Source organism: Medicago sativa, chromosome 4, assembly GCF_051527215.1.
Source record: "Medicago sativa cultivar Bolivia chromosome 4, Bolivia_mono, whole genome shotgun sequence".
Lineage (NCBI taxonomy): Eukaryota > Viridiplantae > Streptophyta > Magnoliopsida > Fabales > Fabaceae > Medicago > Medicago sativa.
This window is the reverse complement of record NC_140752.1, coordinates 77,793,875-77,820,250: the sequence shown is the minus strand read 5'-3', so window position 1 is coordinate 77,820,250 and position 26,376 is coordinate 77,793,875. Positions and strand designations below refer to the sequence as shown.

Below are 26,376 nucleotides of genomic sequence, written 5' to 3'. Positions count from 1 at the left end.
GGTGGTACACGGTAAGATATGATGAACTTCCTTGATCCAACGGTAGGGATTTAAAATTAATAAAATTGGACCAACTAAGTAAACGGAAGAGGACTTACAGGACCAAATTGACACATTTAATAGTTAAGGGACTGAAGTGAGAAGAAAAAATAAGTTAAGGGACCTGGGGATGTATTAAGCAAATAAAAATGTTACTTCCTCCGTTGCACAACGAAATCATTTGTAAAAGAAAAAAAATTCCCAAAATAAATGATCATTTTTATTTTCAAGGTAATATCAATTACTTTGTTTTCGATTAGGGTCCTGTTAACCGGTGCCCCAGGGCACTGGTTAAGGAATCCAAAAAAGGAATTTTTGAATGAAAAACAACACTTTTTTGACTTTTGAGGAATTGATTACACAGTTTCCGATACAAAAACTACTATATTTACTTCCTTATCCAGTGCCCCGGAGGCACTGGTTAACATTTCACTTTCGATTATAATCTCTAATTTCATCGCTCATGAGTTAAGATATTCCAATAAAGTCAAATTTGAAATAGGTTTTACCAAATTCAAAATATAAATGCGGTTTATGATAAGGTCAAATTTTGAGTTTCCCTTTATTTTGTGGGGAAGTTTTTCTAAAAATGTCGCAAACTTGAAATTTAGAGTGTTGGAACAATAGTCAAAATTAGTTAAAAAATATTTTTCTATCATCGAAGAGATTATTAGGCTAAGTCGCGGACTAGATCACTCTCTTTAAGATGTTTCATGACACGACTAAAAATTGTGCAAACAGATTATCAACCAGGACGTCTACATGATAAAATGACCCAGCTAAATCTGTTTTGGAATCCTACTACACTGTAGGATCCGTTCTAGAAATACACATTCAAATATGGTGTTAAGACCACTCCAATATGATATTTTTACCACTCTATTATGGTGTTGAGACCACTCTAATATGATGTTTCCATCACTCTAACTTCTAACTTCTCCAAAGGCATAAAACATAAAAAGGAACTATATTGTTAAGATCATTTTTATTTTTTGAAGGGACACTTTATCTCAAAAGGCACCATCGTCTTAAGAATACTCTTATTTCTAAACGGACAAAATTTACCGAAGGGACTATGCTCTTAAGACCATTCTTAATTCCGAATGGACATTATTTTTCGAAGAGACTATAGTCTTAAAAACACTCTTTAAATTCGACGGGACAGAAAAAAGAGGGAGAAGAAAAGAATAGCTCGTCAACACAATCTAAAGGAGGGAGAACAAAAAAATGTTCTTTAACAACTCAAGAGAACTTTTTGAAATGAGGCGGTGAGTAGAAGGGAGGAATGAGAGCTCTATTTATAGGTGAGGGGTCAAAGATAAGTTACAAATCCAACGGATAGAATTAGTTGACCGCTACAAAATCAATGATGTGATCTCGCCTCATTAATGAGCACTCAACCGAATAGTTGATATGAAATTTTTTATTTTATTATTTTATTTTTTATTTTTTATTTTTCAATTCAAAGTGTTCCAAAAGAGAGTTTGCAAGCTAGGAGGTACAAGTTGGTGATAAGAGCTAAATTTTTCTGATAACAATTACATGTTTTCTAACTCATCCTTCATGGGCAGCATATCCTATATTCTACTGCCACTCAAGTGTCTTTACTTGTTTGGAGTTGTATTGAAAAGTAAGTTGTAGCTCTTGATTATGGTTTAAAAACCATACAGTATTAGGAAAGGGCAACGTCTCCTTTTGTTATGATAATAGGCTCGACTTGGAGAGATTGTGTGACCTTGTCCCCTCTGTTCAAATTTTAGGAAACCAATTATAAATTGAAGGATTAATGTACTTCCATTATCTTCTATTACAGCCCCCCACCATTTCTAATCTGCAACATGATACACATATTAGTAATTATTTTCGGTAAAAAAAGAATACTTATTTATTACTTTAGAAAAAAATACAGTATCACAGAATTGCGCTTTATCAAACTACTTAACTCTTAATGGTTTATCCTATTTTTAAGAAACAAAAAGTTAGGATTATCCAATCCATTTATTTATGTTGGTGCGGCTTAATGGGACCTCTCTGCTTTACAAAAAATCATAATGGAAGCAGGCAATAGAAGAGACAAGGCAAAGATAATGCAAGTTTGTGCGATTAAAGAAATGAATAAATGGCCAATAATAGTGATAGCCACTTAACCCAGGGAAAACACTTACGTACCATAGTAGTTGGGTACCATTGTACCATTGGTCAGTAAAATTTTGACACATGTCGAAAATCTTTTAAAATCAGTTCTTATAAAAACCGGCTTAAAAAGTCCAAGGCAAAATAAAATAATATAGTCTATGGAAGGTCTTATAAATCCATTTGGAAAAATAATACCTCAACCATTTATATTAGTACCTAATTATAATAATATAATTAGAATGAGAAACCAAATTAATTGGTTAAGGGAAACAGCATATTGGTTTCTAATAATTGAAAATAATTATTCCACATACTGGGAATATGAAAATTTTGCAAATCTTTTAAGCCTTAGAGTACAAAAATTTATACATGGCTAGTAAAGGTGTAAGTGAAAATATACAAGATATTTTTGAAAACCTGACAGTACTTCAGGAACAGTTGGATAAAATAGTAGAATTTCTACTAAAAGAATTTGAAGAAAAACTCAATGAAAAATTATCTAACTTAGAAGAAAACCAAAAATTGTTAGATGAAAAACTTTGTGTTAAAATAGATGATCTAATCGATCTATTAAAACTCTTACCAATAAGAGATAAATGTCTAACCCTAGAAGAATTACAAACTTTTGTCAAAAAAGAAGGGGGAGATATGGTAGAAATTTCAGAAAAAATAGAAAAATCAGAAAAAGAAATTAACTTCTTCGCGCCATTACCCTAAAAATGGACGAAACAGAAGAAGAAATAGCTAATCAGCTAAATGAATTACAAACATTAATGGCTTCTTTAGACATTAATAGAAAAAATCAAATAACAGAAGAATCTGATGATGAAAACAAATTTGTCTACGACTTCGGATTAGAAAGTTCTTTCAGTATGGAAGAAGAACCACAAGTAGGACTTGTGAAAACTAATGAGCAACCAGAATCATCAGAACAAGGACGTAAAAGAGGACGTCGAGAAGGTAAAGAAGATTTTATCGATCAACAAATCATTCAAGATAAAATGGATGAAAGAAAATTTAAAAGTATATCATCTAAATATATACCTACTATAAATCGTCACAAGGATGAAGATATTCTAAATCTCGATTGTAGTGATGATGCTAAAAAAGAACTAAGAAGTTGGTATCATAATCACATGGTAACAATCCAACTAGATCCCACACTAGGGAAACTAAGTCCAAAAAACATTTTTAACTATTTAAAAACAAAAACTATAGGAAATGCTTGGAGCTTTATATCTGAAAAATCAGACTCGGAACTTCCATCAACAACTGAGGAAGTAATAAATTATGTTTATTCAATTCTAAAAAAAGAATTTGTAGGTTTTGATGCGCCAGAAGCAGAATCAGACCTAGAAAGCACAAACATTCATAGAATCTTTAATCTAAGAATCTGTGATATGTGTTATGTTGAACCATTTATATGTGAGTTTAGCAAATATTATTATGCAATATCTCCACAAAAGAGAATACAGTATAATCTTTTAGGTTTGTTTTATAATAAACTTCCATCATCTGTTGGAACAATAATGGAAAAAGTAATCCAAGAACATTTAGAAGTAGTCGTAGGATTAGACGATACTCTAGGAACAAGGATAACTGCATTAAGAAAATGGGTATCCGAAAAATGTATGGAAAAAACTGCTAAAAGAGAAGCAAAAATAAACGTTTGTTGTGATAAAATTCGAGACAAAGTAGGAAACTACGGATGTAATAAACCTAGAAGAAAGAAAAAGAAAAAAGTTTTTAGGAAAATAGATCGTTCTGAATATAAAAGAAAAAAGAAATTTCCTAAAAAATTTAATAAACAAAAATACTTTAGGAGAAATAAAAAATATCCTAAAAAGAATTCATGTCCTAGAGGAAAGAAAACATGCACATGTTGGTTGTGTAATGAAGAAGGACATTATGCAAATGAATGTCCTAAAAAGAAAGATTCTAAAAAAGAAACCTTGAAATTAATTTGGGAAGTAGGTTTCGAACCAATAGAATCAGATATAGATTCTGATGAGAGTAGTATTTTTGAATATACTACTGAAGAAGAAATTGAAGAATGAGTAGAAAAATTTTAAAAAATGGAAACCCTAATGCAACATTTACCCAGGTAACACTAAACAAAAAGAAAATCATGGGTTATATTGATACCGGTGCCACTTTATGTTTTGGTAGGAGATCCATAATTAAGGAAGGATGGATTAGACTACAAAAACCAAAAGAAATTATCTTTGCTGATAAGAAAAAACACCAAATCTGGTTTGTTCTAAAACATGTTTTTATAAAAATTGAACATAGATACTTCTATGTAAAATCAATCTATGAACATGATTCTGGAATAGATCTGATAATAGGAAATAACTTTTTAAAGTTATATAATCCTTTTATTCAAAAAACTGATACCATAACATTAAATTGGTTTGATATCAATAATCCAAAAGAAAGTGAATTTGTTACAACGAACATTATAACAAAAAAATGAAATTTTAAAGGCAATTTCAGAAAATCTTAACATACTTAGATGTATGTGGGATAAAAGAAAGTTTTACTTAACAACTGAACAAAATCTAGAACATCATCTAGATCAAGTTTGTTCTGAAAATCCATTGGATACTATAGTAAACAAAATACAAGATTTAATTGTTGTAAAACTTAAAGATCCTAAAAAGGAAGTCAAAGCCTTATACAAGATCCCTTACTCAGGAGAAGATATGGAAGAATTTAAAAAAGAAATAGCAGAACTATTAGAGAAAGGATTAATAAGTCCTTCTATTAGTCCACACTCAGCACCAGCTTTTTATGTCAGAAAACACAATGAGATAAAAAGAGGAAAAGCTCGAATGGTGATTAATTATAAAAAACTTAATGAGGCAACTGTAAGTGACTCATATAAGTTACCAAGAAAAGATTACATTTTTGAAAAAATAAGAGGATGTAATTGGTTTTCATCTTTAGATGCAAAATCTGGATACTGGCAGTTAAGGTTATCAGAAGAAACAAAACCTTTAACAGCTTTCAGTTGTCCAGAAGGACATTTTGAATGGAATGTTTTACCATTTGGTTTAAAACAAGCACCATCAATATATCAAAGATTTATGGACAATACTCTTAAGGGTCTTGATCATATTTGTTTTGTATATATCGATGACATATTAATTTTTACTAAAGGAAGTAAAGAACAACATGTTAAAGATGTTATGACTGTTTTAAACAGAATAAAAGATAGAGGAATTGTTCTATCCAGAAAAAAGTCAATACTTTTGAAACAAGAAATCGAATTTCTTGGTCTTATCATAAGAGAAGGAGGAAAACTTGATTTATCACCACATGTTCAAGAAAAGATTTTACTTTTTCCTGACCAATTAGTGGATAGAAAACAAATCCAAAGATTTTTGGGATGTTTAAATTATATTGCTAATGAAGGATTTCTCCAAGACTTAGCAAATGATAGAAAAGTTTTACAGAAGAAGATATCTGAAAAAGTGCCATGGTCATGGACACAAAAAGATACTGAGGCTGCAAAATCTTTAAAAGAAAAATTAAAAGCTTTACCGCAACTATACAACCCAACAGAAAATGATTTTTTGGTTGTAAATGTTGATGCAAATCAGTTTACATGGGCTGGAGTTATGAGAGCTCTACCTAATGGTAAACAAAGATTGGGATTAAATCTCAATGGATATGTTGAGGATGAAACCCCACAACAATCCTATACCACTGTGGACGCAACCCCACAGTTAAAATCAGATATCCCTAATGGGCGATCAGATAAAACATCAGTTTCAACTGATTCAAAACTTGATTATTCAAGTAATAACATCCGAATTAAGGATAAAGATCTTGTTTTATGCAAGTATGTTTCAGGCTCTTTTAAAGATGCTGAAACAAGATATCATATCAATGAGAAAGAAACTCTTTCTTGTTTAAATGTTTTAGAAAAATGGAGAATGGATTTAATTCCATCAAGATTTTTATTACGAACTGATTCAACTTATGCTAGCGGATTTTGGCGCTACAATTTAAAAGTTGATCATAAACAAGGAAGACTTGTTAGATGGCAAATGCGCATCCAACAATTCTATCCTTATATTCAACTAATAAAATCAGAAAACAATTGTTTTGCAGATACTCTAACAAGAGAATGGAGCAAGCTCTAAAAGTTCTCGACAATAGCTTGAAGCAAAAAGATGAACAAATTGAAATTCATAGCCAAAAGCTAAAACAACTCTCTTCAGAGAGGAGGGAGATGATTAAAATGATCGAAAGCCTAACCAAGATCATAAATGTTGAAACTTCAACAACAACAGAAGAACCAACAAAAAAGACTTTGAATGAACAACAAAGTTTTTCATCAACATCTTCAGCAGGCTCTATGCCAGAAGAAGATACAAAAAAGTCATGGGCTGACAAAGTCGAACAAGAAGATGAAGAGTCAAAAAATGGTTCAGACCAACCAAGCGATGTTGTCGATCCACAACCAGCAAAGAAGGTGTATGTCATCTTTGATGGTCCAATGAAAGGCATCTACAACAACTGGGCAATTGCAAGCCTCCACATTAATGGCAAAAATGTCAGACACAAAGCTTATCCAACAATGGAAGAAGCAAAAGAAGCTTACAAGGCCTCCTACAAGGAAATGGCCATAGCAAAAGATATTGGCCAACCATCAAAAATGGAATCTAAAAAGAAGGTTTCAGTAGGATCAATTATAAACCTCCAAAAAGAAAAAAACAAGATAAAAACCATTGATGATTTCATGGGAAAGTGGAGATGGCTAGCCAACTTCAAGGAAGAACTAGCAATTGAATGTTTTTATCCAGTTAATACCAAACATGGGGTAAAAGCTAATACAGTTCCAGGAATATCCAAGGAATTACTTAAAGAATTCTATGACTATGGAATGCTCAAGACCGTATATCTTGAGGAAAAAGAAGGATATAGATTTCAAGAATTGGCTGATCTTCCAAAAGAGATCGGTGATACAGCAAAAAGATTTAATGACTTCCTTGCCAAAGGAAGAGAAATATTTCTCCAATTCGAACAAACATATCCATGGTTCGAAGAAGAAAATAATCAGATGGCTGTAAGACCAAGAACAACTATAAAGATAGGTATCTCAAATAAAACCTATCTAGAACCAAATGCAACAAGTGTTGGATGGACATTAATCTCATTTGTTCAACAAATGAAGCGTTTTTATGACTATCTAATCAAATATGGGTCATCCATTACCAATTATAAAGTCTTATATGTCTCAGATTATTGTTTCATGGTCTGTGACTCAAAGAAAAAGGTCTCTACAGAGCACCTCAAACAAACACTTCAATTCGAAGAATTATTCTCAGGATTCGAAAATGGTCTCCATAGAATTCCAGATGAAGTACAACAGGAGTGTTGCCAATACTTCTCAACCTACAAAGGGCATATCTGTAAATGGTGTGCAAAAGACAAAGTGTCGGCAGAAGAAAACAAAATACCGACAATTCCAACAATTGGAGATAAGGCAAAAGAAAAAGCCTAGACACGCGTCATGATGTAATAGTGAAAACTTATCATCTGAGTCAGACGGGGTCCACTTAGAGATAAGAATCTTATCACTTTAAGTGATAATGCGTTTTCTTTTTCTTTGCGTGTTTTAATTGTCTTTCTTTTTTGCTGTCATGGATAAGGACATGTGAACTACTTGTAAGTCCTATCCTCCTATAAATAAGAGCCTTGATGCTCACTTGTAAATTACAACTTAAATCAATGAAGTAAGTACCTTAGTTTATGAGAAACATTGTGGGAAAGGGCTTCGCAGGATTTGAGATTGTCATAACCAAATCAAAAGATTTTAATTCTCAATATCAATAATCGAAAGATTATTTCAAATCCAAAGGATCGAAAGATCAGAATTATCAAAAATCCAAGACAAAGTCAGGTATGATTTTAAATATTTTAAATGCTTTATAATTTTTACATTTCATAATGGAATATAGTATGATAAAAGAAAATTCATCTGGTTTTATGGCAGATGTATTGATAGATCATATAGAAAAGGTAGATTTTACCTTAAAACCAGAAGAAAACTTCAAACAAAAAAGTATTTTTTCTTTAATAAAAGAAAAACTATCTAGAGAAAATATTCTAAAATATGGAATGATGATAGGAGAAGTTCCTATACCAATGGAATCAACAGATGGATCTGTCGTAATATCTATGATTGATGAAGAACAAATAAACGAAAGGTTAAAACACTTATCGTTAGAAAAAAGACAGAAGATAGGATATATTCATATATCGACTATCCAAATAATCATAAAAAGTACTTTTATGAAAGGAATAAATTCAGAACTAGAACTTCTTATAGAAGATGCTAGATTGAACAAAAAACATTCACTAATAACTAAAGGTGAAGGAAATCTAAAAGGTGGAAAAATAAAATTCGATATAAATTTACAAATAGGTTTAAGTCTAAATGATATAGATCTAAATAGATCTTTAGTAATACATTATAAACTCAAAGACCAAAAACTTATGAGACCAGGAAATCATCCTTTTAGTATAAGTTATAAGATGAATTATGCACTAAGTAACTCTCATTATAGTGTAGAGTTTAGTGGAAGAGAAAAAATACAAATAGATGAACTATTTGCACCATTAGTAAAACTAGAATCACCAATTCTAAAACCACTAAAAAGATCAAAGTCTATTATGACAATAGAAAGAACACCTCTCTTAGAGCAAGAGGAAAATACTAGTGAACCAAGGTTCCTACCACCAAGAACTTCATTAGACAGTATAAAGTTTGATAAAAATTTATCAGAAATAAAAACTGAACTTTTAAAAATTAATAAAAAATTATAATGCCAGGAATAACAATAAAAAATGAACTAGAATTATTTAGAAAAAAACTAGATGCCCTAGTTAACAAAATAGAAGAAAATTTCTTTAGAATAGAAATGAAGAACACAATTTGGGGAATCCACGATTTAATGATTCTACAAATTTCATATGTAGATGAAGTAATAGAAGAATTAAAAGAAACAGAAAATGTTTCTATTATGCAAAAAGAAAGAGCCACAACTCTGTTATGGCCATCCCAAAAACTAGTTGAATTTGAACAATCTTTAGAAAAAATTCTAGAAAGTTCAAACATATAATGCCTGGGGTAACAATTAAAACAGAATTAGAAATTTTAAAAGAGAGACTAAAAACCATAGTCAGTGATATTGAATGGTATTATGATTTAATAGTATTCAAACAAATTTGTTATAAGGCTCAAACTATAACAATGGTTCACATAGATTTAATTGAAAATCTATTAGAAGAAATTCAAGAAAATAATCTCACCGAGATTCAAAAAACAAGAGCGAAAATTCTTTTAGAACCTTTTCAAGCTCTAACACAAATCGAATCACTTTTAAAAGAGGCCAAAAATTTGGAAAACTCCACGACTAATCAATAATGCCCGGATTAGATCTTAAGACAGAAGTAGAACTCTTTAAAAAGAGATTAGAAAAGATAATTTTTGATATAAACTTTTATAATGAAAGAATTGTGTTAAAACAAATTCTTTTTTGTGCTCAAGATTTAGTAAAATATCATATGGAGTATATTGACGATTTCTTAAAAGAAACAGAAGATTTAGAAAATCTTACAATTATACAAAGAGAAAGAGCTAAAACACTCTTAAAACCATTTCAAGGTTTGAATAAAATCGAACAAATGTTAAACCAAGTTCGAGAAAATTCCGCTGGCGACCCTGCCCCAACCTGGTATCAGAGCCAGTAATACAATCCTAGGGGGTAAAAAAATAAAAATAAATTTTTTTTTTTTTTCAAAAGACAAAAGTCTTTTAAAAACGCTTTTCTATTTAGCCAATTTAAAAGGTTAAGAGGACAAAATCCACGTGTCACACACTGATTGGATAATGTTATATAACATAGAAATCCACTATGTTACACAAGTGGAGTCCTTAACCCAGTTGACCATAGAATAATGGCCAATAATATACGTTGCTTTTAGGGTCAGACTTATTTTGATGCATATTTGTATTGGCGAGTTTAGTAAAATCACTTGAGTCACATGATTTTGTAGAGGAAAATGCTATCAAATATCTTTAACGCATAAATATCGGTTGTTTTTTTAGAGTGTCTTTACAATTAATTAGATTGCTTTGGAGTAATGATATTTTGACATCCATTTGATGACAACTTTGTTGACAACCTTGTTTTTCTCACTTCTTATTGGTCAAAAACAATGGAGAGAGAAAAAGGAAGAGAGAGGATAACAACATCATGTGAGTATGAGAGAGAAAGTTGTCCAAAAGTTGTCAAAAAGGGGTTGTCAAAATATCATTTCTCATTGCTTTGTCGGTGTGTTATGACTGTTTCACTTTTAAGCAACATTGCCCAAACAACACCGTTCTTCTGGATGGCAACATTTCTTTTCAACTTTTTTGGATGTAAAAAATATTATAAAATTAGAATATGATCTTAAACTATAGATGTAAGGCATGCTTTGGAATTAAGTGGAATCTATTTTAGAGAGTTTTGAATGAGGGTGACATTTCACATGGGAGGGTATAAAACTTTTCCATCATTGAAAAGTTCACGTTAGCCATTAGATTAATTGAAGAATACGATCTTATCATACACTTCCAATATTAGATTATTTCTTTTACACCTTCCACCACCCTTCTCTTTCCTTCCTCCCCATCACCCGCAGATGTATACCTTCTTCTCACGTTCCGAATTCAAGGTTCGCATGTTTTAGGTTTTTTCCACTTAATTCAAATGTGCGTTTTCTAGACATAAATAAAACTAATAAATTTTGTTACTTTAATCCTCTCAATAAACTTGTTACTGAGTATATTATAACTATTTATTTTTTTCCAATAATATCTATAATCATTTACTATCTCATTTCAAATACTAGTATTTCTTTCTCTACAACAGATAGCCAAAAGTAATATTGATAAAGTAATAATTATTTATATATTGGACTTAAAAACAAGACAATTTGAAACAATTTTGTTTTGCAAATAAGAAAAATTAAAAAGAACATCTTTGTTTTCCATTTTAAAAAAAAAAAAAAAGAAAACACAAAAAGGTTTAATTTTTTTTATAAAATAATTAATAATAGTGAAATTTTTTTTTGAAAGAAATAATAATAGTGAAATTTGCTTAGAGGTAAAACCCATTTTTCTATTTTCTTGACAAAATCATCATAGCTCAATCAAAAGGAACATTACGGATTACTACTGTTACATTCTCACCCACTTTGTCTGTCTAAATAAGTGATTGTTGTCGTTACTGTTTGAATTCTAAAAGACCCTTCACTGAAGAATCTAGAAGGTCTTCTATACAAACAAATAACGTACTAGGTGCTTTCTGTGTCATTGTCTCATTGAACTTTGAAGACAAAAAAAATGGGGAGAACAAGGTGCTTCTTAGACATTAGCATAGGTGAAGAACTAGAAGGAAGAATATTGGTCGAACTTTACAACGATGTTGTTCCCAAAACTGCTGAAAATTTCAGAGCTTTATGTACTGGTGAAAAAGGCATTGCTCCCAATACTGGGGTACCCCTCCATTTTAAGGTACTCTCTTTTTTCTTATGACCCATCATCGTTTTTTATTCAATTCTAGTTTTTTACCTATCAAAGACTCTTTTTTTCGCCTTTGTTTGTTCTGTTTTGATTCTCAGAATTGTTGTTGATTGTAAAGATCTGTACTTTGTTGTAATCTAAAAAAAGGGTTGAACTTGAATTTGGACCATCAATTCCGAAAAGATGATTATTCCCTTTATTCTTTTGATTGCTGTGATAACTTTTTTAATCTAAAAGTTTCTTCTTTATTGGTGGAGCTGAATTTTTCTATACTGTTTGATAATATTCCTTTACTAATTAATATAATCAATGAAGAATTTGCTAATTTAAAAGTTTTGATTGGTACATTTGGGATACCTTTTGGATACTTTGGGATACATTTTATAAAACTTGTCTTAAAGTTTTTGCTAGAACCTTGTTCTTCATTATGTTATGAGCAGAATTGAAGTGCTTACTCCTTTATTCATTCTTTGATGATTCAAGGAAAAGTGACAAGTTTGCGAGATATTAGTGGAGATGTAAACGATACATTTGATGATGGCGGTGATGCATTTCTTGAATTGGTAGTGTTGTTTCTGTACAATTAGACAGAAGCTATGTTGGTGTGGATGATAGAATGAGAAATGGGAAGATGGAATCGTTAAAATTGGTATTAGTACAGTAAATAGTAAGCAATTGACATAGTCAAGGCTTACTTTAAAAAGAAGTAATGATATTTTGTGACATTTTGACATTCATTGGTTGGGGAAAAAAACACATTTAGGATATATTTACAAGGAAAAGTATATACTTTTGATATGGATAAGAGAAAGCTACGTCTCTATGATTTTTTGTTATGATCACAAGTTTTTTTTTGTATGCTTTGATCGTCAATTGCATATATTGTTACATATTAAAAATATCAAAGTCTCTTTACAAATGTTAGATATTTATGTGGAATGCATTTTTTTTCCCGTTTCATATCTTTATTTTTAAGAATTTCATGTATCATTGTATTCATGTTGTATCAGACTTATATGTTCATTTTATATCCATTATATAAATTATGTTACTATATATCTATACATGGAACAATGCTGTTATGTATTGTTGACCATCAAACAAAATATATATAAAACTAAACTTTGTATTGTAACTCAAATATATTTGGCTAGTGCTGCTTGTACAGTTGTAAGGGGCATCAATGTGTATCAATGTACATCCAAATTCCTAAGTTTGTTCATGATATGAATACCATATTGTGTTTTTTCTAAAGAAAATATTATCTCTTATAAAGTAAATAACCTATATTAGCTCAAATGTCAATCATTGGATTCAGTTTATATGCTGTTGTTATTTTCAGGGATCTTGCTTTCATCGTATTGTTAAAGGCGCTATGATTGAAGGAGGTGATATATCTGCTGGAGATGGTACTGGAGGAGAATCTATATATGGACTCAAGTTTGAAGATGAAAATTTTGAAATGAAGCATGAAAGGAAAGGGATGCTATCAATGGCAAACACCGGTCCTAATACAAATGGTTCTCAGTTTTTCATCTCTACTACACGAACTGCTCATCTAGATGGTAAGCATGTTGTATTTGGGAAAGTAGTTAAAGGAATGGGTGTAGTCCGTTCAATTGAGCACGTTGCGACCGGAGACGAAGACCGTCCTGTTGTTGATGTTAAAATTGTGGATTGTGGAGAAATTCCCGAAGGAGAAGATGATGGCATAACAAACTTTTTCAAAGATGGTGATACTTATCCCGATTGGCCTGCAGACCTTGCCGAGATCCCCAGTGAACTTGACTGGTGGTTGAAATCTGTTGACTCAATCAAAGCTTTTGGCAATGAGTGTTACAAGGTATATTGCTGCTATCCTAATATATGAAATTAGCTCTATTATATTCCGAGATATGAATTAAATGTTTATAATTTATTTTTCCTGACAGAAACAAGATTACAAAATGGCTCTAAGGAAGTATCGAAAGGCTTTACGTTACCTAGATATTTGTTGGGAGAAGGAAGGGATTGATGAAGGTATGCTTCCTTTTGCTACTATTTATTTCACTTTACAGTGCAATGTGCAACAACTATGCTACAAATGCACTTCAAATCCTTTGCACATGATAAGTAGGTTTATTTTTGGGTTTGCAGAGAAAAGTTCAGGTTTAAGAAAAACAAAGTCTCAGATATTTACAAACAGCTCAGTAAGTTGGAATTTACTACTACACTGTTCAGATAAATTTAAAGGGCACCTATATTAACTGACTTTGATGTTTCTCATTCTACTGATTTTATTTTTTTACAGGCTTGTAAATTGAAAATAGGAGACGTTAAAGGAGCACTGTTAGACACAGAATTTGCAATGCGTGAAGGCCATAACAATGCAAAAGCTTTGTTTCGCCAAGGACAGGTTGGTATGGCTATTTAAGAGCTTTGAATCATCATATGGTGCTTGTCACCCTTTACTATGTCAGGCTTCTAGTTTCAGGTATTTAATGTGTCCTGCTTTTTTTTTTTTTCTCTGATAATTATCTTACTTCCATTTCACTAGGCATACATGGTACTGAATGACATTGATGCTGCAGTTGAAAGCTTTAAGAAGGCACTGACCTTGGAGCCAAATGATGGTTAGTTGTTATGAACATACTATTTTGGATCAAACCTTTGCGGTGTACTTTTCTGTGCTATAAGTGATTACATTACACTATATTATTTATTAGTCATAACTGAGAGTCAGTTTTCTCGACATACACAGACAAAAGAATAATAAACTTTTTAATGATGCAAGCTGAAAGTTAATGTCCAAATGATGTAATCTAAAAATTGGTTATTTTATGAACTAAAAAATTTTATGCACTTGTATATGGCCATTTACACCGAACCTTATAACATTTTGTTGCAATGTTTAGCTGGAATAAAAAAGGAACTAGCTGCGGCCAGGAAGAAGGTGAGTGCATCTTTGAAACAAGCATTGAAGCATTATGTATACTTCTCTGGAGTCTAATTTGTTATGTTTGTTGCAGATATCTGATAGGACTGATCTAGAGAAAAAAGCATATAGTAAGATGTTTTCAATAGCATAGCACAAAGGTTAGTCTCATAATTAATATACGGTCAGGCACACGTAAATTACCATGAAACAATATAATGTGACGACATTTACACGAGGCAATATAATTTAACTCGCGTCTTTTGTTGATATGTAGCTTCTTTGTTCTTTTCAGGTTTATGTTGAACAATCATATCTTTGCAACATATATATACAAAAAGGTAAAAGGTTTGGGTTTGAACCCAATGTTACTAAAGGATTGAGAATGAGGTTCACATGAAATAGGTCAATAAATGAAACTTTAAGCCAACAATTTTGTTAACATTTTCTTTTACTGTGATCGTTTTAGTTATTGGATGGTGATTCTAGTCATTGAAATGTAATTTTGTTGATGGACCACAGAAATTGCTCTATATGTGATTTTGATATTTATCATTGAGAACTTTCACAAGTGTAATTTAGTACTTTTTGTTAGCATATCTTATTTAAGCGTATAAGAAGTTAATTCATTTCGTTGATTATTGTGGTTAATATGTAAACTTGTTGTATCCAAGTTGATTATTGTGGTTAATATGTAAACTTGTATCCAATTGAGTTAATTTATATAGCTCAAGTTGTATATCATTGAGAGTCAACTCATGAACAACTCATCGAGTTTGACTTGTTTAAATCACGAACTAACTCGATTCATCTCGTATATGATGAATCAAATTGTTCTTGATTTAAACAAATCAAACTAAAAAAAAAAGTTGCATCAAACTCTAATTGAATTTCGAACCGAATCAATTTTCATCGAATCGGCTTAACTTATTTCCAACACTTCCACTGAACCAGCATCATCATTACATCAACTCATGAATAACTCATCGAGTTTGACTTGTTTAAATCACGAACAACTTGATTCTTCTCGTACACGATGAATCAATTTGTTTTTGATTTCAACAAATCAAACTAAAAAAAGAGTTGCATCAAACTCAAATTGAATTTCGAAGTGAATCAATTTTTATCAACTTGACTTAACTTATTTCCAACACCTTCACTGAGCTAGCATCATCATTACATCACTCAGAGGTCTGCGTTTCATTTTACATAAAGTCATGGATTGTTTACGAATTTGAATGTGAAATTTCCTACCCACTATATTCAGTTAGATGTGCAATAATATTTAAGAAAAACATTTGACCTCATAAAATTCAAACCTCATAATAGCAACACCACCCCATTTGACCTTTTCCACATAATAATTCCCACTATGTGTTAATATGTGAAATCTCTACTAATTACCGACCCATTCTCTCTACTACTCGATTAGCTTTTTTAAGAAACAAAATAGTAAATAAATAAATGAAAATAAATAAAATGTTATGAGTGTAACATAAATCCAAGCAATGGATACAAAGTTTAAAATTATGACAAAGAATATTATTAAAAAAGAAAAATATTATTAAAAAAGAAACTTGATCTACTACTCTTCTTTTCATATCTCGATCAAACAATTTTATCTTTCAGTTTATACATCTATTGAGAATTTGAGATCATTTGTTTAATTAATTACACCACACGGTATATATAAAATATGGGCTAAAATATATTTTTACTCTTTTAACTTATTGTTAACATTTATTTTGATTCGGTGAAAACAAAATTATTTAGATCATTTATCTTTTGAAAGATTTAACTTAGTTCATTTTTTTAAATGTTTTAGTTCTTGATCTCTCAAAAGTTTCTCAAACTGTTGTGCGGATCTTGAAAATGAGTAATTTTTTTTAAACATATCTTATTTGAACAAATTACCATCCCTCTCTCAACATGTCAACTATATACAAAAATAACTAAATTATAGTTTTATAGAAGTGTCACCAATGCATTAGCCATACTGTTATTAATTTTTAACATGAGTTTACTTATTTCATCTTAGAAAACATACATAGCTTGCTTCTCACCTTACTTACATTTTATATGAAAATAATAACCATATCTCTAAGTTGATTTGAACAAGATATACATAAGAGTAATAATTATTCCAAACATCAAAACATAGGACATAACAATCTATGAACATCTTTAACTACGTGATACTATTGTGTCTACAAATTCAACTTTTTTTCCGTAATTAAAAAAAATAATAATAATCAACTTGTTTCCAAATTCTACCCCGACTTATATCAAAACTAATTCAAAGTTAATTCGGTCATTCTACACCACCATTTATGCTTCATGCCTAACGCTTTAATTTTCTTCCAAGGGCACCTCTATATAAACCTCTTCTCTAACCCCAACCAAATCATAACAATTAACAACCTCCCTTTGCTTTATCTAATAAACAGCTAGCTAAGAGACAAGAATCATACTATAAGACAATATGGCCTCCACCACCAACATTGTTCATGTCCTCACCTTACTAGTTATAATAACCGCTTCAATGTTTACAGTTACTATGGCAAACAAAGACTGGCCCTCCTTTGGTAATTTCAACTACACTGATTGGTGGTCCAGATTTGGAAACCATCATCATCAAATAAATAAGACAGAACAACAACCTAAGAAGATTATTGTTGGTGGCTCTCAAAATTGGCACTTTGGCTATAACTACTCTGATTGGGCTATTAAGAATGGTCCTTTTTACCTCAACGATACTCTCGGTGAGCTTAAATTATTGAGGCATATATATTATTTTATAAATTTAATATTTACACAATAGTAAGCCCTAACATATACTTCAATGTTCATTTAGCCTTTTACAATTTGATTGTACTTACGGTACGAATCTTATGTAATGTTGATATTTGATATTTATGCATGTAGTTTTCAAATATGATGCACCAAATGCAACGAGTTTCCCACACAGCGTGTACATGTTTCCAACTTGGCAGAGCTTCATGAAATGTGACGTGAAGAAGGCTAAGATGGTGGCAAATCACACACAAGGTGTTGGAGAGGGATTCAAGTTTGTTTTAAACAAATGGAAGCCGTATTACTTTGCATGCGGTGAGAAAAATGGATTACATTGCAACGTTGGACAAATGAAGTTCGCTGTTATGCCGATGCTTCGTCCCTTCTGGCCATCATGGCCTTGAAAAAAATGTTCATATGCAACAACTTGCCATTGCTAGCTGGCTTTTGGAATATTGGAATTGCAGGCTTCAACTTCTGAATTTTATAGTTGTCTTTTAATTTTCAATATATGTTCCATCAAATTAAATAAATCAAGTTTTCTTATTCTTGTTTACTGATTTAACATATTAATGTGCCAAAAAGTTATAAATCGGTAGATATAATTTTTAATTTGTAAGCTTTCTTTTCTCTCTAATCTCTATGCTATAAATGGTTTTTTTTTTTTTTAACATCAAATAATTTTATTAAACTCACTTTAGCACAAGAGCTAAATAATTTTCTCTTCTCACGCTTCTTACAATTACGAAATAGCATAATTCTTTCCATTTTTTAATTGGAGGTTGGTTGACCTTGTTAATATCCATATTTGTAAATTCTTCATTCTTTTCTTCAGATCTTATCGTTGCATTGTTGAGATGCCTTATTTCATTGGCACCGATTGGTTTTACTTTTTCCGGACAGATTCGCTTACAATACTGCTTCCTAACTTCATCTTGGACAGATCGATTTGCTAACAACAGTATATTTTGTTTGCAATCTTTAAAATTGCTTCCTTTAATTAAATGAAGGCAAGTGGTCGATGAGGTTTCTCTTTTGTGCCTTGCATTGAAAGATTTAGCATCAACTGCACCTAAATGCTTTGTAGGGACCAATGTCTCTCTTTCCAAGCTCTAGACTTATACCATACGGATCCCATAAACTATGTTCCTTCAACACAGAATTTCAATTTCATAAGGGTGATGATATGTAGCTGCCTTCAGAACCCACATTCTTTATAGCTCTCATTCTCAAGGGAATGCTTGATAATCACTTTAGAATAATTTAATAAATCTCATTTGGACAGTCAACTTGTGGTGAAATTTGGTATGCTTGATAATCTGCACTTTACATTTGCAGATTTATTTATCTCATAATTTAACACCACCACAAATTGAATAGATAACAAGGTAGGAGAATGGTGATTGGGAAGTACATCAACTGGTTGGATTGAATTAATGTACAATTTTGTCATAAATTAGCCTACTTTAATTCAATTCATATGCACATAATAAGCAAATTGATTTCACATATATACGAGCTGGAATAATTTAGACAATTCTTTCAAACCAAAAAATCTAATATGAACTCAATCTTTCAAACCAAAAAATTCTTCTTAGACAATTCTTTTACATAGTAGGAGTACATTTCAGAGGAAACCTTCAACTTTGATCTACAACTTACTAACATTATAGTCCAAATACAAAAATTGGTTAAGTGAATTCCATATTGCGACTCATTTTCCTTATTTCAATAATGATGATTGATATCTTTCTAAGAATACTAACATCTTCATTATTAAAATCTCTTTTCTGTCATTGCCCAAAACTTTCACAGATTATCGTAGGATGAACAAGTATAAATATCTTATACTTTGCATTGATAATGGGCTCCAACATTATTTTGCACAACAATTCATGCTATATAACTAAACTGGAATTCTGATGGAAACAATTTTGTTGCTCGAACAATTTCAATATCGGAGAAACAATCGGTTTCAACTTTTGGGGATACAATCCCTCCAAAATCTGTTATGGTTTTAAAATTTTCAATTAACATCAATTTTTAAATGCAGTTGTGTAATTTATATTTGATGTTGTACTTTAATAGTAGTGTTGTAATTTTAAATTATATTCCTCTTGTACTTTATACTTTTGGTCACGTTGCACTTTAATTATCTCATACTATGTACTTTGTTTAATCCCTATGTTAGTTTAAGAAATGTAATTTATTTTCTTTAAAGCCCAATTTTCAATTTATGTACTTTGTTATAGATGTTTTTTGTTCTATTCATATTTTCCATTGAAATTATCCTTCGAATAGGTATTACTCCATTTCAATTGTAGATCAATTATATATGTATTTAGTTTTATCAACACTTTTAATTGCAGCTTACAATGTAAAGAATTGCAGGTGAGACAAAGATTTATGACACGACAATTGGTGAAGAGAAATACACACACACACGCACTTATTAAGGTAAATCATGTTACTTATGTGATGCTCATGATACTTACAATACATTTATAATTAACATTTAACCACATGTTTACATCCACATAATAACAAATATTAAGCAAACGAGCGGGAATATGCGACAAACAACTATTCACTTTGATAGGCGCATACATTTGCTCTCTATATATGTAAAATTATTTATGTCAAATAAATCAAGTATTTGCATTACTGTAACCATATCCTATAGGTAAATCATTTTAAGATTACACCGTTAAAACTATATATATATATATATATATATATATATATATATATATATATATATATATATATATATATATATATATATATTCACTCCGTCCCTTATTATAAAATCATTTTGGAATTAAAAAAGTTGTTAGTAATATTAAATTTGTTTGTTATTACACTTGTTTTTACATTTTTATTCTTTAAAGAAATTATTAGTTTATGTGTTCAATATAGTAATTATTGTTCATTGAAGAAAGAGATATAAAATAAATTAGTGTAGGTTTGTAAAGAAAAAATTAATGTTGTTAGAAATACAAAATTAATCTTATAAAAAAATGATAAAAAATTCTCAAAGGGGTATTATATTGAGGACGGAGGTTGTATATGACAAAAAAAAAACTTCATATAACACAAACTATCTTGTAACTTCTTAATAACAATCAAATATTTAACTGTAACATAATAGAATTAATAAAAGATTTAAAACAATGTAGTTTGGGGTTTAGAGCAATACCACTTTATAATCGTAACAAAAATAAACTAATTTAAATTTATTATTGAATTTTTACTTATAAAAAAAATATTTTAAAAAAATAAATATATATTTACCCCTTTAAAGTGATCTAAGTAAAAATTACTGCAACAAGTCCATGATCCTTTTGTTTTCAATCTTTTTAAGTTGTTTGTATAAGTGTTATACATTACCATACACCTTATTATGTCCATAAGAAATTTGAAGAACTTGAGTAGGAATATGTGAATCAGATAATGTGGAAACTACCCAGAATTTGAAAAACTTATTGTTTATGTCATTTGAAGATTGAAAAGAATACTAATTCTCCGTCCAAAACTGGAGCTAACGGACCAATGACCTCTCAGCAGAATAAGCATGTTGCTTCTCTCTCCGAAAATAAAGAAACTGCTTGTACCTCGAGAGTTGTTTGTGTTACAAATACATATGCAGAAACTGTGCCGAGTAATAATGTAATATTTTGTATTTTATTCTATATGTTTGCTTGTATTTAAATCTCTTTCATACACAAATTATTTAAGAGCGTTTATTTCCTGTGCAGCTTAATGAGAATGAGTTACTATATGGGCTCTACTTTTCCTTATTTCTTACCGGTTGTTTGTATGAGTGTTATACATTACCATACACCTCGTTATTTCCACAAGAAATTTGAAGAACATCAGAAAGTAGATGTGAATCAGATAATGTGAAAACTACGTAGCTACGAGAAAAGAAAAGAAGAAAATAGGGGACTGACTGCCCAAACGTTTTTATTTGATTCCAAGCATCAACAGTACAATAAAGGGAGGCTGGTAATCAACTATATGCAAGGCATAAAGACGGTGGTATGGTTCATCAACCCAGGAGATATGAAGAGAATGTTTTGAATAATTAACCATAGAGGCATGTAGATAATGTTATGGTTGATCAACCCGAGACTTTTAACTCTATGGATGTAGATTCTTTAGTACATGTTTATCAACCCGAGATGTATGTAGATAATGTTATGAATGATCAACCCAAGAGACATGATATGTTTTAACTTTGCAAACAAGCTTATTTTTATTTTTAGAAAAATATAAAATTTTTACTCTGTATTATGGTACACCGGCTAAGTTTGTCTCACAACCTTCAAGAGATACCATTGTAGCATTATCTTAAGTTTTTTTATACGAATAATTATATACAATAAATTGAATAAAATAAAGACTGTAACTTTTTTTATTGAAAAATATAAAGATTGTAACATGTAAGTTTAATAAATCCACTGTATTCATTATTATAATTATTGTTGCATGAATGATACAACGAACTTATTATATATGCACGATCAAGGGAATACCTTCCTGTAACACAAACTAATTTGTAACTTCTTATAACACATGTTATCCTATAAATGTATAATAACTTGAATATAATAATAGATTAATAATTAAATATTTAACTAGTAATATAACTCAGACAATAAAAGATTTAATAGAAAAGAAGAAGATATAATGTCGAGTTGTCCAAAGCGAACAATAAGTGTTATAATACAATACACAATGCATATAAATGTCAATGATGATGGAGTTCAATAACACAGTACAACAATATCTCGAAATATGAAGTTCAATGACACACTATAACAATGTCTCGAAATAATGAAAATATGACAATATGGACAGGGTGAAGCTTGCACTTGGAGGTTTGTGTAAAACCTCAAGACTTGTGAAAATATAACCAGTTTTATTATCTCTCGAGAAAATCAGTTGAAGATACTCTCTCACTCACACTCACACACTAACCCAAGAGATGTGTAGATAATGTTATGGTTGATTAACTTTAGACTATTAACTATAGGGATGCAAATTCTTTAGTACATGTTTATCGACCCAAGAGACGTGTAGAGAATGTTATGAATGATCAACCCGAGAGACATTGTGTGTTTCTAACTTTGCAAACAAGCTTATTATTTTTAGAAAAATATAAAGATTATAACCTGTAAGTTTAATAAAACCACTGTATTCATTATTATAATTATTGTTGCATGAATGATACAACAAACTTATTATATATGCATGATCAAAGGAATACCTTCCTCTAACATAAATTGCTTTGTAACTTCTTAAAACACATATTATCTTGTAACTTTATAATAACTTGAATATAATAATAGATTAATAATAAAATATTTAACTGGTAATATAAATCAAACAATAAAACATTTAAAAGAAAAAAAATATAATGTAGAGTTGTCTAAAGCGAACAGTAAATGTTATAATACAATACAAAATTTATATTTCCATTTCATAAGTATTAGAATATAAACATATTTATTATTAGTTATTATTAAAGATTATGTATTAGTGACACATCAATGTATATTGAGTAGGAAATCAATCTCATGAGTCATCCTTGTGCTTTATTATTATTTATACATCTTGTAGATACGTGCTTATATATTTACTTTCTTACGTGAGTGGTGAGATAAGTTCTACACCACTTGAAGGAAACATAAGATAGGAAGATGGTATAATCATAGTTCTATACCAAGAGTACTCTTCGGTTTTGGCACATGTGATACAACCCCACTTAGTGGAGGAATCTTGGAAGTATACTATGTCAACGTGAGTACTCATGTTTGACATGTTATTTTCAAGTGACCGTCGAAGTTGAGGACCATTAGTACCTTTAACCCATCTTGGCCTTTTACGACGTAGTGCGGTGGCTAATCAAAAGTAGCCGTGAATTGGTTGATACGCGACACTACACTCAAACTAGACTTTTCTACAAATATTGTTGGACCAAGAGTAGTCCCGTAACCCGATAAATAACAAACTCTACTGTTAAAATAATCAATTTTTTGGTTGACTGTTGCCAAGGTCACCTCCTCCTCATCATCATCCTTGTTTTGATCCACCTGGTTCACCTCATCATCAGAGAGAACAATTGTATCAATTGGCTTGCACTCCTTTTTCTTTTTATCAATGGGCTTCTTCGACTCCTTATTCTTCCTGCCAATCTTCAAATTCTTTTTCTCATGAGTCATCCATGACTCAACATCATTGTATATATTTATTGCAGTATAATAAAAGTTATTGCAACCAATCCTTAGTCCCTAATTTCATTTTCTATCTTTTTATGCCCTATTATCTTATGTCTTTTGATACGAAAAATCACCTACAACAAATTGAATAAAAAAGATTACAACTTGTTAGTTTAATAAATTTATTGAATTCATTATTATAATAACTCTTATTACATGAATGATACAAAATACTTCTTATATATACATGTCAGAGAATAACTTCCTAATAACTTCTTATAACACAAACTACTTTTGTATCCTTTAAAATATTAATTATTAATAATATGTATGTTAACTAACACAACAATACACATCTTACAATGCGGTCGCGCTACTAGTCTAACATGATTATTTTGACTGGTAATACATAATTTTTTTATTAAATAGGCAGTTAGAAGTTAACAAAAAATGCAGGCGGACAATAAGTGTTATAAACAAATACACAACACATACTTCATTTTTACCATTTTCACCATTTTAGTCGGCGTAAGAGATCTCTCTAGGCACTACATCTCTGTTTTTTAGTTACTCTTAACCATGATGGCTTAATTAAATTTGACATAACAAATTATTTCTTACATATTACCTTACTAGAATTTAATATTTAATTTTTTTTCATCTACCATCTTAGATCCATATCCCATAATAAGTATGCATCATGCCCCAAAATTTTCTCAAAATGCATCAACATTAGCATGTAAATTATATATTCTACTCGGTAATTGTAACAATAAATATATTATTTTAAATACAATATTGGATTATTTTTTATAAGAAAATATAAAAATAAATGAAGTATATTTACCCTTCTAAAGTTAGTCATCAAGTTAATCAAAGTCAAAGATATTATAATCGGTCCATGGTCTCTGATTTTATTTTCCATCTTTTTATGTTGTACTATCTTATGTTTTTGATATGAAAAATCACCCACAATAAATTGAATAAAAAAGATTATAACTTGATAATTTTTTAAATACATTGTATTCATTATTAAAACTCTTGTTACATGAATGATACGAAAGACTTCTTACATATACATGACAAAGAGAATAACTTATCATAACACAAACTACTTTTGTAACTTTTTAATAACTTCCTATAAAACAAACTACCTTGTAACTTCGTAAAACCTTTCATATAATAATTGATTATTAATAAAATATGAGAAATGTTAACTTGTGCCCTATTGGCACAAGTTAATAAGCTAAAGATAAAAGTTTTTTCTTGAAACTTGTGTATTTAATGATATAAAAGTTTAAGAATTTATATTTTCAATACAAAATTTATTTATCATTTCTTTTTGTAGTTTCTTATCTTGTGCCCTTAGGGCTCAAGTTAGACCCATAAAATATTTAACTAGTAACATAACTAAAACAATAACATATTTGAAAGAAGAAAAAAAAGATATGGTGTAGAGTTGTCCAAAATGGACGATGTAGTATTCTATCATTTAAAAAATAATTAGTAATAATATGTACGTCAACTCACACAACAACACACGTTTCACCATGCGCTCATGTTACCAGTGTTGTAGCTCTGATATCTAATACATAAACAAAACTATCAAATAGCCATTTGAAAGTGAACAAAAAAGCATGTGGACAATAACTGTTATAACAAAACTATCAAATAGCCATTTAAAATTAAATTTTTGCATGTTAGGTGTTTCTTAGACGTTGGGTACCCCGGGTCGTGCATTTAGGCGATGATATGCAAGTCTGTGTATAAAAACATAGTTTCGTGAATATATTTTTTGTAACCTAGAGCGAAAACCAAAAGACAGAACTCTTAGAAAGCATAATAGTTGAGGGTTTTTGTGTAACACCCCGTTTTCCCAACGTAAAAATTTCATAATTAAAAATCAAAGTAATTCAACTTTAAACGGAATGCTACACTTCTTAAAAATTCATAAAATGAATAAATAACAATTTATTCTTCAAAATCATTTAACATAAGTAATTCAAAACTTCGCAGCGGAATTAGTTCATTCAACATAAAAAGTCTTTGGCACGCTGGCCTCATCAGAAAATCTCATAAGTCTTAGTTCAATATTTATTCATAAAAATCCATAAGTAATACGTAAGGAATAGAAATAGAAGACATAATCCCATCCCGTTACGTATCAGAGCACCTAAGACACACTTGTGAGGAGTCCACTCACGACCGCAACTAATCCTGGTTACCTGCAAGTTACCCATACGAAGAGCAACATTTCCAAGCAGAGGGGTGAGATTTCTCAAACAATAATATTAAGCATATAAATCATATAAAGTACATTCAACAACTTAAACATCTTATAATTCATTAATCATATCTAACAACTTAAACTTCCTTAACTAGTGTCATTATCTTCTTATATTGGTCATAAAACTATCTTAATACTAACCATAAACATCTTCATATATTATCAATTACTAATCATAACATCATCATATAACATCAAATAATAGTCTCCAACAATCATCACATAGCATCAATATTAATCACAAATGTCACCACATTTCATCAAACATTATTTATAAGCATCAACACCTAAAATCAAATATAATCATAAGCATCATCATGTAATTTCACATATGTATTATTATCAAAACATAGCATTACCGAAAACAACTTCATAATCAAATTCGTAATCAACTTCA

At 30.3% G+C, this 26,376-nt stretch overlaps 2 protein-coding genes across 2 annotated transcripts; both read left to right on the top strand.

Moving 5' to 3' along the window:
- Positions 1 to 11,550: 11,550 nt before the first annotated feature.
- SQN (peptidyl-prolyl cis-trans isomerase / cyclophilin-40 (CYP40) / rotamase) lies at positions 11,551 to 15,313 on the top strand. Its single transcript, XM_085703805.1, has 9 exons — positions 11,551 to 11,752; positions 13,104 to 13,604; positions 13,693 to 13,780; positions 13,898 to 13,950; positions 14,052 to 14,156; positions 14,298 to 14,373; positions 14,656 to 14,693; positions 14,770 to 14,836; positions 14,971 to 15,313. Exons 1-8 carry the CDS (start codon positions 11,582 to 11,584, stop codon positions 14,827 to 14,829), a joined length of 1,092 nt encoding a protein of 363 aa, XP_085559931.1. The 5' UTR covers positions 11,551 to 11,581; the 3' UTR covers positions 14,830 to 14,836; positions 14,971 to 15,313.
- Positions 15,314 to 17,076: 1,763 nt separating this feature from the next.
- Positions 17,077 to 18,084, top strand: LOC146932167 (uncharacterized). The gene is made up of 2 exons (XM_085703803.1): positions 17,077 to 17,437; positions 17,601 to 18,084. Exons 1-2 carry the CDS (start codon positions 17,158 to 17,160, stop codon positions 17,870 to 17,872), a joined length of 552 nt encoding a protein of 183 aa, XP_085559929.1. The 5' UTR covers positions 17,077 to 17,157; the 3' UTR covers positions 17,873 to 18,084.
- The last annotated feature ends 8,292 nt before the right edge of the window (positions 18,085 to 26,376 follow it).